This window comes from Eschrichtius robustus, chromosome 8, assembly GCF_028021215.1.
Source record: "Eschrichtius robustus isolate mEscRob2 chromosome 8, mEscRob2.pri, whole genome shotgun sequence".
In the NCBI taxonomy this organism is placed as follows: Eukaryota; Metazoa; Chordata; class Mammalia; order Artiodactyla; family Eschrichtiidae; genus Eschrichtius; species Eschrichtius robustus.
In genome coordinates, this window is record NC_090831.1 from 102649182 (window position 1) to 102662468 (window position 13287).

The 13287-nt window shown below is 35.7% G+C and overlaps 1 protein-coding gene across 1 annotated transcript; it reads right to left on the bottom strand.

Annotated features, from left to right (window-relative positions):
• Window positions 1-230: 230 nt before the first annotated feature.
• On the bottom strand, window positions 231-12997 carry NDUFA5 (NADH:ubiquinone oxidoreductase subunit A5). Its single transcript, XM_068549386.1, has 5 exons — window positions 12919-12997; window positions 12566-12610; window positions 8547-8663; window positions 3524-3589; window positions 231-398 (listed from the first exon to the last, which is right to left on the bottom strand). The coding sequence occupies exons 1-5, from the start codon at window positions 12937-12939 to the stop codon at window positions 297-299; spliced, it is 351 nt and encodes a 116-aa protein (XP_068405487.1). The 5' UTR covers window positions 12940-12997; the 3' UTR covers window positions 231-296.
• Between the last annotated feature and the right edge of the window lie 290 nt (window positions 12998-13287).

Genomic DNA, 13287 nt, shown 5'->3' on the forward strand with positions numbered 1-13287 from the left:
TTTTGAATATGGCCCCTGCATTGGAGATCTATAGGAATTTTTCCAATTAACTTTCAAATCTTCCCACAACATTTCTGTTTTAAAAAATATTTTTGAAATAATTTGAATGAATGCTCTACAAATCAAAAACCAATTCACAAGTCCCTATTACATAATCAGCGATTTTATCGTCTCCTATATATGTTCTGTATCAGTTTTCTTGATTATAAGATGTCAATAATATGGAAATATTTTTAATATAACAGAATATTTAATTACATCAGTTTCCCATAAACACACAAGTCATTTAATGATGCTTATATTGGCCATTTCCATTGGTTGGCAAGAGGCTCTTCCACTAAAGGCTCCCATGGTTTCCATTGCACCATTTTTCTTGCCAGACTTAGTTCATTTTCAGCCTGTTAATAAGAAATTTTTAAAAGATCGTTTGATTATATTGTCTAATAGATATTTATCACAGCTAATAACTGAAATATAAACTAGTAGAGCTACTTCTTTCATATTAAAACATAATAAGCTGTTCCACCATCACATGTTGAACATCATTAATTAAATTACCTTAATTCTCACAGCTACACAATCATCATAAGTAAGAAAGGATGGCTTTTGATTTCTTCTATTTGATTAAAATTTGCTTTTAGAGTGTTCAAAAGTTTAGTTGGTGAGTTTTTGATCTTAATTGTCTGTTTCACCATTTAGACTACAAATTCTCTTAAGAAGTATGTCTCTTAATCTATGTTAATGGCTTTCAAACTTTATTTTACCATGGCCCACCGTTTAAAAAAAATTTTTTTTTTTTACTAAGGGATCCACAAGATGCACATACAACTAAAACAAAACTAAAAATATCATCACCTTTACTAGATGCCATACACTCTATTTTCTATTGAATGTAAAAAAAAAACTAGTCACAATCCACCTAAACTGATTTCATGATCCATAATCCTTTAGACCCACAATCTGTAAAATTGTGATCTGTGAAGTGTAAGAGCATACAAGAGTTGCATTTTTACTGATCAATCAAATCAGTTTCCTTAATCAGATTATGTTACATTTAATTTTTCCTTTCAAACACAATTTACAACATATTTAACAAATATATTTTAGCTATCTTTTTTTTTAACATCTTTATTGGAGTATAATTGCTTTACAATGGTGTGTTAGTTTCTGCTGTATAACAAAGTGAATCAGTTATACATATACATATGTCCCCATATCTCCTCCCTCTTGCGTCTCCCTTCCACTCTCCCTATCCCACCCCTCCAGTTGGACACAAAGCACCAAGCTGATCTCCCTGTTTAGCTATCTTCTTATTTCACATTTTTTCCACAGCAAAAAGACCTATGACAACTCTGGCCAACTTAGAAGAAGAACACTGTTGAACACTTGTCAGGACATCAGAGAAAGAATTCAAACACAGAATGAATGCTTAGTTTCTATCAGAGGCTATAATTCTCCAGTTAAAAGGCAATGCCTCGGGACTTCCCTGGTGGTGCAGTGATTAAGACTCTGAGCTGCTAATGCAGGGGGCCTGGGTTCGATCCCTGGTCCGGGAACTAGATCCCACATGCATGCTGCAACTAAGAGTTCACATGCCACAACTAAGGAGCCGGCAAGCCACAACGAAGGAGCCCGTGAGCCACAACTAAGGAAAAAAAAAAAGGCAATGCCTCATTTATGTCAGTGGTGTGAAACAGCCAATCTATGTTTAGCAGCAACAGTCTAAAACGTATATAAACAATGAGTTAAAAAGAGTAGATAAACAGAAATCTGGGGGTAGAGGCATTTCCTAATGCTGAAATGAGAAAATACTGATTAAAACTATCCCTAAGGATGACTCTCTCTCTGAATGCCCTTTGACTTTTGTCTCTTGAACATTCATGCCTTCTCTATGCCCCCAAAAAGTCACTGCACGCTGAGGAGGGTTCCTACCCCTGAACACCACTTAAGTCAGCCCTACTTCAAGGAGCTGGACTCAGCTGGCATGTGGCGCCTGTATCCACTCCCTCCCTCTTCTCTGGCTTCCGACACACTACCCTTTCCTCATTCCTCTCATATGTCCCTCTAGAAATGGGCTGTCCAGTACGGTAGCCACTACCTACCTGTGACTACTGAGTGAGCACTTGACATGTAGCTAGTTCAAATTCAGATGTGCTGAGAGTATAAAATACACACCAGATTTTAAAGACTTAGTATAAAAAAAATGTAAAATGTCTTAATTTTTTACATTGATGATATGTTTCAATGATACTATTTTAGATCTACTGGGTTAAATAAAGCATTATTAAAATTTAACCTTAGCATAGCCCATGAAAATTTGAGAACTGCACAGATAACGTAAAAATACTTAATGTACCCTACGACTATAACTGCATGATAAATTAATGTACCAGCTAAACTAAAGTTATGATCAAAGTGAAATCAGGTAGAAAAGAAAGAGGAACAGAAGGAAGACAATAATAATAAGTTTGCATTAAATTCCCATAACACTTCATCTAGTACCATATTCAACCTGGCAAATGAATAGGAAGGCGAAGAAAATAGGCCTCTGAATGACTGAAACAGTCTACATTTATAGAAAGCTGTCTGAATACTCCATTCCTCTTTTAACAGAGCCATCTAACAATTCTTTCAAATTTATATATTATGTCTATTGGTAAGAGATTTTGATAAAAGGCAAGAAAAACGTAAGAAAAAAATGTTTACATTTTTTAAAAATACGAAAAACGTAAAAATTACATGAAACAGAATTAAACATTTATCAGACCCTTATAAGGGGAAGACATTCTAAACCTATATATAATATTGGGAAGGAGGGGAGATTAAAAGGGGAGTGGGCAGAGGGAGAGTGATTTGACCAAGTAAAAAATTTAAAAACCTCTACATATGGGAGAAAAGTCAAAAGGCAAAGAACAGACTAAAAAAAGAAAAAACAAACAATATAGCAAAAATTTAAGGTTAATATCTTTTATTTGAAAAAAATCTCAAAGAAATATATAAGAAAAACACTAAAAACAAATGACAGAGTAAAAACTTTAACAATATAAATTACAAAACATGAAATACAAAAATATATTTTAAGAATTTAACCTTCAAGAGTCAAAAATAAAAATGAAACTACATTTTAATTTTATGACTCAAAAGATCTGTATTTTTCCATATTAAAAATATAGTAACCCTTTAAAATGTAAAAGTATACGTATCTAAAAAGATAAATTATCCAAATAGCAATAATACTGTTACCAATTTGAACTAAGGAAAGGCTAACAAGAACATGCTAATTAAATTCCAAACTTCCAACAAAAGCCTCATAAATTCAAATTATAATCAATGATAAATATTTAACTGACATACACATGTCAGAGTATGCATTTTCTTATGTGGTTAGTCTTCTATTGGATGAATTGATATAAATTAAAAAGTTTAGTTTTCTTTTCTTTCTGGAATGTCAGTTTTGTACCTCTATAACATTGTGCCTTTGAACATTTGAAGCTAAACATCTGAATATTCAACTTTTCTTTACCTGAAGAATCACCTCTTCTATTTGGCCTCCCTGAAGTTGCTCTTCTAATTTTTTAACATTTGGTTCCTATAATTTAAGGGAAAAAAAGAAAAAAATAGTTAAAGAAGCACAAAAAGCACTTAATATGACAAATGTAATTAATTTTTCTTTCATTGTACCCTTGCTAATTTTTACCAAATATCTGGTTAACAGCCATTTCATCTCTCTACTATTTTATTGCTTTTCTGTCTTAATATTAAAAGTGTTAAATGTTTATTGATGTGCTTATCAAGAGTAAGAATATGTTTAATTCAGTTTCTCTAAAATACAGATTTTAAAATAATACTTTATTTTCTTAGTACTTCCTATATTTCCTCTTAAGCATTAGCATTAAAAATAAATGCTACCCTATGACCCAGAACTCTACTCCTAGGTATATGCCAAACAGAAATGCATAATACATTAACCAAATGACATGTTCAAGAATGTTCACAGCAGCAAAAATTACATCCCCAAACCAGAAACAATCCAAATGACCATATATAATAGAATAAATGAATAAACTGTAGTATCCGAATATAATATTATAGAGCAACGAGAATGAACAAACTACAACTATATGCAACAACATAGATGATTCTCTCAAACATATTATTAAGCAAAAGAAACCAGACAAATACATATTGATGATTCCACTTATAAAAAGTTCAAAACCAGGCAAAATGAATCTGTGGTATTAGAGGTCAGAAGAGTAGTTATCTTCAGGAGGGTAGTAACCTTGAGAAGAATAAGAAAGGGTTTTGGCATTCTGGAAATGTCCTCTTTTTTGATTTAGTGTTGACATGTGTGATTACTTTGTGAAAATACATCAAGTTCTATGCTTATAATGTCTGCACATTTCTTTATGTACATTATTCTTCAATAAAAGGTTACCTGAAACTATCACAACATTGTTAATCGGTTATACTCCAATGTAAAATAAGAAGTTAAAAAAAAATAATTAAAAATAAAATAGCCACTGTGCTTCCCTACTTTGACTCCAAAAAAAAAAAAAAATGTTAATATAGTAACTAGAACATTCAATGACATATATTTATTTTCTAGTAGACCAAGCTTTTTGAGAGCCAGAAACCATGATCTATATATACACATGCATATGTAAATAAGGTGTAAATAGGGTAGCTTCTTGGCCTATAAATGGAGTGAAAAGAGGGAGAAAAAAAAAGTTATTTTCTACAGGAATTGGCATCTGTCTCAGGGCATCTGCTGGCTGGCCCAAGATATCTGTATGGCTTGTTCCTCCACTTCCATCAAAGTCTTTGCTCATACATCTTCTTCTTAGTGAGAACCACTCTGATAATTTATACTGTGGTAGGCTGGAATAATGCCCCACAAACTGTACATGAACTAATCCCTGGAATCTATGAATGTTACTTTATATGGCAAATATTTCGCAGATGTGATTAAGGATCTTGGAATGGGAAGATTATCCTAGATTATCTGAGTGAGCCCTAAATACAATTATAGGTGTCCTTATAAGAGAGAGGCAGAGGAAAATTACACATGGAAGAAGAAAAAGTAAAGACTGGAATGACTCAGCCACAAGCCAAGGAATAACAGAAGCCGTCACAGCTGGAAAAGGCAAGGAATGAATTCTATCCTAAGGCCTCCAAAGGGAGTGCAGGCCTGCCGACACCTTGATTTTTGCCCCTGATACTAATTTTAGCTTCCAGAAATATAAGACGATAAATTTCTATTATTTTAACTCACCAAGGTTGCTGTAATTTGTTACAGCAACCATAGAAAACTAATACATATTATAACACCCCTCATCACCCTCATACACACCATTCTTCCTTCTTTAATTTCCTTCACTGCACTTACTATGTTCTAACACACTATGGAATGTACTTCTTCATTCACTTATTTTTCTTATTTATTTCTTTGCCTCCCATCATTAATGTATAATCTCCAAGGCAGGGACTTTTATGTTTTGTTCATTGCCATGTAGGCACTAGCTTCCATGCCCAGAACCATACGTGGCATATGATAGACATGCATTAAGTGTTTCTTGAATAAATACAAAGTAGTTAGAAAAGAGAGGGAAAAAAAGCAGATGAACATGTTTGAGAAAGACTGTTTAACTCAAAATGACTGAGCTATGAAGCCAAAAATTAATAACAAAACAGGGAAGCTGGTCACTGTCATGACACCCAGGAGGGAGAATGTAGAGAAGGCAAGGAATATTCAACATTATTTTCAACTCAGGAAAAGCCTGTGTTGGGAAAACAATTCAAAATTTGTCTTACTTAAGTTGGGTCAATAATGTGAGTTTTATTTACTAACGGCATAATGCCACCAAGCTTAATAAGGTACCATGTACTGAATGCTCACTATATGCTTGCAAATGTGTTAAGCACTGTACATATATTACCCATTCAGTCCTAACAACAAGTGTTCAAGGCAGGTATTACTATATCCAAGTTATAGATGAGGGAATTGAGACAGAGAAAATGGGCAATATGCCAACTCACCAAGTAAGTATTAGAGCTGAGATGAAAATTTTGGAAAGGCCACAAACCAATGCTTTTCACCACTATGCTATTACTATCTCCCTAGTATAATCTGAAAAAAATATTTACTTTTATTTCCATTTTAGGCTTAGACACTTTATAATCATTACAATATTCCCTGAAGATTCCATGGCTCTATGGGTGGGGTTAAAAAATCTGTGTTAATTTTATCAAACAGGATTCAGCAATACAGCTATTACATAGCACTTGGTGTTTTAAAAAATTATCTGTATACAGCCTTTTGGATAAACAAATATTTCTAAGGACCTCATTAATTGTCAGGCACTAAGCTAGATTCTTGGGATACAAAGATGACTGCAATTCACAAGTAGCTTATGGACTAGTAGAGAAGACATAAAAGGCTTCACAGAGGAAGTGACGGATCTTGAGGACTGAGTAAGAACTGCCTGGCAGACAAGGTAAGGGTATTCCAGGAAGAGGGAAGAGAAAATACAAAGAAACCAAAAATAAAATTGCATGGAACTCACATAACTGTCAGCAGTCTGGTATTACTGAAGTATAGTGTACAAAACAGGAAACGACAAGATAAGATTGAGAAGGTAACTTAGAGCCAGATCTTGGGGGGGCTAAAGTCCATACCATGCTAAAGACTTCATCCTGTAAGCCAGAGGCTCCCAAACCTGGCTATACGTCAAAATCATGCAGATAAAGGTAGCTAGATGAGTTTCACACAACCAGCCCAGCATAAATCCTTAAACTCAGCCTTTCAGAAACACTGAACAGGAAACCATAGTAAGGTTTTAAGCAGGAAGATCTCATGATCAGATTTACATATTGAAAAAAAGACTCTATTGGCAGTGTGGGGCATATAATGAAATATGATAGAACTAAACACAGACCAATTTAGTTATAAGGCAACTGAAACAGCCTAGGTCAGAGAAAAGAATTTTAGAACTATTAAGTGAAAGCAATGACAGTGAACTCTTCTTTGGGTGACATTGGCAAAAGTAAAGGAAAATATAAGGATAAGTTTTCTTTTTCTTTTAAGGTAGGAAAAAGCTAAATACATTTTGAGGCTAACTGAAAGACGATAATAAAATGGGAGGCTAAAAGAGAAACAGAGAAGAAATGATTAAAGGGGAACACGGTTATGGAGAAGGAAAGCAGAGAATAAAAGACAGTTGAAGAGACTGACCTCATGAAAAGAAAAAGAGAAATTTCTTACCATGAGATGGGAAAAAATGCATAAGCCCATTTTCCTTAAAGAAAGATGAATTCAAAAGAAATGTTAATTTCCCCTTTAGAGACTTGTAATCTGTGAATTACTTCCAGAACTGCCAAGATAAGAATAAAAGTTCCAAATCAAATTGCACTGTTTTGCCATATACCTGCAGAAAATGTAAGAATTATCTCTGGACTACAGAGTTTGGTGATCTAATAATAAGAAAACTATATTAGGGTCACTTATTGCATGTATAAGTGGTTCTAAACTTTTGGAGTTTATGAACACTATTTTGGATAATTACAAAAGTCCACGAAATAACTGCTAGTGTGGAAATTTAACAACAGTGCAATATAGTTTGGTATAAAAGAATTAGCAGCAGTCTATTGTGTGCCTGTCTAGGGCCTTTGATTCAGAAGCTGTAAAATGCTTGTATTAGTCTGCCTGGGCTGCCATAACAAAATACCATACATAGACTGGATGGCTCAAACAAGAGAAATTTATTTTCTCACAATTCTGGATACTGGAAGTCCAAGATCAAGGTACGACAGAGTCCGTTTCTGGTGGGAGCTCTCTTCCTGGCTTGCAGACAGTGACCTTCTTGCTGTGTCCTTACATGGCAGAGAACACGAACTCTCTGGTATCTCTTCTTAGAAGGATACTAATCCTACTGGATCAGTGTACCACTCTTATGATCTCATTAACCTTAATTACTCCACACTGCGGGGTTAGGGCTTCAACATATGAATTTGGGAGGACACAAACATTCTGTCCATAACATGCTCAATACAATTTTTGGTAGTTAAGAGACTAACTTGGTCCTCTTCTTTTCATAACAAAGCACTTTTTAAAATAGTTATTCCTGACAGTTGTTAAACACAATATACATATTTTTTTCGGTTTTGTTTTCATTCTTCTCTACTCTAAAACTAGAAAAATGAAATAAAGATTGATATATCTATGGATAAGAAGTAAAAGATCAATAAAGGACTAGACAGGTAAGAGAGATAAAAGAAAGCTATAATGTTAACTTAAGGAAGGGACTTGATCTTATTCTTTCACTCCTGTATTTATAGTGCCTGTCATATAAAAAGTACTCAATAAACAGAAGTTGGATGAGTGAAAGGGAGAAAGGATGGAAGAAATGCACGGAAGGAAGGAGAATAGAAATGAGAGACGAAAGTGTGCAGAATATGCAAAAAGTAATCAACTGAATTTTTTATTTTTTTGTTAAATGTTGCATTGGATACCACACATCCAAGAAAACAAAATCAAGTTAGCTACTTACCGCTTTAACCATACTCAGCTTCTCATTTGTAATCTGTTCTGTATACTTTCTATATGCTGCATTTTTAGGGATTTGTCCAAGAACATCAAGAATCTTTGTATACAATATTTTTAGCCTCTGAAAAGACAAAAAATACAAATTTCCAGTTTAAAATGTCACCAAAGATTTAAAAAGTCTCACCGATTATTAAGAAAAAAAAATTCACACCTGTTTTTTTAAAAAGCATTTAACTTTTCCTTGCTGCAACTTCTTCATGTCTATGCCTATCGATCCCTTTACAACTTAGGAAAAATGTGAATATAAAGATGGAAACTTCATATTTGTATGTATGACAAAAGTTGTACAGAAGTTAAAGGTATGATAACAAAAATAAAACTGCATTCTAACTTATTGCTAACAATCTTTTTGGTAAATTAAATCACTTACTAAATCAGTATGTCTCAAATTGAGGGCCTAAGCACTGAAAATTCTGATTTTTAAAAAAATTTTTATTTGAATTTCTATAGAAATAGAAAAATATATAAGCAGTATATTATCAGTATGATCAAATGTAACGGAACGTAGTGATGATACTTCAGTGCTTAGGCTTAGTGACTATGATCAAGTTGGTACCATGTGAAGATTTCACCACAGGCTCAACAGAAAAAAGCAGCAAGAAAACTGAGTCACTGCACATATTAAAGCAGCACGTATTAAAGCACACTGAACTTAAAGTTCAATACAGCAGCCAGCAATAAAGTCATAGGATAAAAAGTTGTTATAGTAGACCCTAATTCACAGTTCATAAATATTAAGTATAATCATAAATATAGATATGTGATGAGGATTTTTCATTATTTCTTTGAAATTTAATTTGAAATTTGTTTTAGTTTAATTGTATGAAACCGTAGATGCTAATACCTAATTTCATTCATATATATTCACCACATATATGAATAAACAAAACCAACCTTAAGGGCCTCTAAGAATCATTTTTCTTAAAAAGTGCTCTGCATATTTAGACATTACTTCTATATTTGAATATGATGTTCCATAATAGAGGGTATTTTACTATACTAATGTAGAGCTTGTTAGATAACATATAATCTAAATTTTGTGTGTGTGTGTGTGTGTGTGTGTGTGTGTGAGGGGTGGTTTAGCCTCATTTCTTCTCAATTTTAGCAAAGGGCATGACAATAGAAAGGCCTGGTAAGAGACATGGATTCTAAAATGCGGATGTTAATAATATCAGCTTCATAGGATTTTGTATAACTTAGAACAGTACCTGGCGCACATTAAGTTTCAATAAATGTTAGCATTATTATTCTATTGGGGAAAGAAGAGTCACATCAGCAGATACCAGAGAAGGTTTCATAGAAAAGGCAGCATCTGAGATAGACCTGGAGGGATGGTAGGCCTTAGACATTTGAAGATGTTAGGAAAGGCAATCTTACACATAGAATACATACAGAGGATTGAATGGCAGAAAATGTGGGGAATGTAAAGTAATTATTATATAGTTCTATTTCCCTTGAACTGTGTTGTCTAATATAGTAGCCACTAGCCAAATTTGGCCATTGAGCACTTAAAATGTGACAAATCTGAACTAAGATGTGCTGTTAAGTGTAACTACACACTGGATTTTGAACATTTAGTATGAAAAAAAGACTATAAAATATCATTAATTTTTATATTGAAATGGTAATATTTTGGATATGTTAGGTAAAATAAAATATATTAACTTTTTCTTTATTAAAAAAAAGTGACTCCTAGAAAATTTTGTACTACAAGCATGGTTTATATTTATGACTTGCATTATATTTTTATTGGACAGCACATGGCTAGAATATAGGACACAGAGAAAATGCTTTGGAGATAAGGTTGGAGAAAAGGCAAATCAGACTGTAAGTGGTTCTGCATGGCAAGTTAAAGCATTTGGGCTTTATTACGTGGGCAATTAAAAGATTTAGGGAAATTATGATTAGATGTGTGCTTCAGAAAAATTAATCTGGCAGTAGTGAGTTAAAAGAATAGGATAAAGGAGCAACAGAGAAGAAGGCCAGTAACAAGGTTGTTGCAAATCTCTACACAAGAACAAGGGACTAAACTGTGGTAATAATAGTAGGACAAAAAAAGAGAGGTCATAATGGAGAGCTGTTATAGAAAAGGATCAACAAAATTCATCACTGGAGTGAACATGAAGATAAAAGAGGTAAGAGAAGTATCAACTATGATGTCCAATTCCCAGCCTGCAGAGTAGAAAGACTTTGATACCATCAAGAAAAATACTCCACAGTGGAAGAAACAGATTTAGAAAGGGAAAACCATGAGTTCAGTTTTAGACAATGAGTCTAAAGGCATTATGAACTCATAATGAGTACAAGACATTAACTCAACAAACATTAGTTACTGAGCACATACCAGGTGCTAGCATAGTTCTAGCAGTGAACAAAAGAATAAAAAATCCCTGTCTTGATGAAAACCTACAATCCAGTAGAGAGAGACAACATACAAGATCAATCAGTAGAATACAGTCCGTTGAATAGCGATCTGGAAAACCACTGTAAGCACTTTTGTATTTAGAGTGAAATGGAAAAGCACTGGTGAATTCTGAGGAAAGGAGTCACATGGCTTGACTCACATTTTAGCAGGCTGACTTTTGTCGAAAAAAGATCAAACTGAGGCAGTGAAAAGCAGGGAGAGGCAGTTAGGAAGCAAATGCAATTATCCACAGCCATGATGATGGCGGCTGAGAATAGGGTAGTAGAGGAGGTGGTGAGAAGTAATCAAAATTTGGATATCATTTGAAGGTAGAACCCAGAGGATTTACTGAAGTACCAAATGTGGGGTGTGAGAGAAAGAAAAGAATGAAAGATGATTTCAAGGCTTTTGACTGAGTGAATAGAAAAATGGAACTGCTCTTCGCTGAGATGAGCAAACCTGAGAGCAGAGCAGGTTTTGGGGAGAAGATCAGGAACCCCATTTTGGGCACGTTAAGTTTAGGTTTCCTGCCTGACATCCAAGTGGAGATGTCCCCTAAGTAATGAAATATACAAGACTTCCATAAAGGGAGAGGTCAGTGTGCTTGCCACAGAAACCCAAGAGTTATCAGTGTGTAGGTGGTATTTAAAACCATCGGAATGGGTCCAGACACCAACAGAGAGCAAATACAAATAGAGAAAAGACCAAAGAACAAAGTCTTAGAACTCCACCATTTAGAAGTAGGGATATGAGGGATAAGCAGAAAAGGAGAAGGCCAAAAGAAGTAGGGAAAAAAAAACACACCAGGAGATTGAGGTGTCTTGAAGCACAGTAGTGTTTGATGGACAGTGCCAAATAAGTCAAATGCTGCTATTGGGTTAATAAAGATGAGAAACGTGAGCTGCCCATCGGATTTAGCAGCATGGTGACCTTGAAAAGAACAGTCTGGCCAAGCCTGACTGGAGTGCCTTCAAAATGGAATAAGAGAAATGGGAGACCGTTAAGTACAGATAACTTTTGAGTTACCTGTAAAAGAGAAGGAAGGAGAGAAATAGCGTGATTATAGGAGGGAGGAGAACGATCAAGGGAGGTCTTTTTTTTTTTTTTTTTTTTTTTGATGGAAGAATGTCTGAATACTGACGGGAAAGACCTACTAGAAGGGAAAACGGATGACAAAAGGCGGCAACTGCTAGACCGCTATCTTTGGTAATCGAAAGTGTGCAGAATCTAAGGCACCTAAGAAAAGGTGAGGCGGGGGAAAAGGTGGAAAATGGCGATACAGATCTGGGAAGACACTCGCAAAAGTACCAGTGAGCCACTAGAATGCCACGGAAAAACTCAACAAGAAAATGGTTTGAGAAAGAGATCATAGCAAAACAACCAAACAAAAACATGGTACCAGATAAACCAAGTACTAAATACCGCTGTTGACTCAAGAGCTCACGCTGAATTGTAACTTGGGGCTTGCAATATCCGTATCCCGTTAACCATTCAAGAAACAAAGTCGCAGGATTCTAGGCTTCCTTGGAAACTCAGGAAGGAAAAAAAGAGGTACATACCTCGTGTGGACTCTCACATACAGCCAATCCCACAAGGCCAGTGGTCTGTTCAAAAAAACAAAACACGATTCATGCTGTTTACTACAATTCCCCGCGTACCCACGCTAAGACAAGCAAAACCACTACTGTCCTGGCTAAAACTGGCCTAAAACCAGCTACCGGTCTCTCAAAGCCGCTGGTTCGGAGTTTTCTTCTCCCTCTCCGATCGGAGCCGCTAACCTGGTCACCCCTAAAGGCAGAGCAAAATGAGTCCCCCAGAAGCACCACCAAGCCCGTGACAGTTCCGGCCACCACCCGCGGGCTGACTCCATCCCCACAGTCTAAATTCCGTCAGTGACCTCCACCCGCCTCACCTTCTTCAGCAAGCCCGCCATGACAGCGCCGAGCAACCGGGACGCGCAGCCCTCTGGGAACTCGCCCAGACCCGCTCAATCCACCACAGAGGCCGCCACTCCGTCACCTTGGAAACAGCTTGGCCCCGCCCCCTGAGGCTCTTTACGGGGGCAAAGGCTCTGCACCGCCCATTCCTAAAAGAAAAAGTGACGCATGCGCAGTGAGTGCACAAAGCCTCTAAACCAGGAGGGTGGGCAAAGGTTATGTTAGGTGTCTTACGTCTCAGTTCCTGACCCTCTCACGCTGCCTGCCTGCCCAGAGGTTGAGGGAAAACCTCCAAGCTACAAAAACACACCAGGAGATTGAGGTCATAGTCACTCTAGGAACCT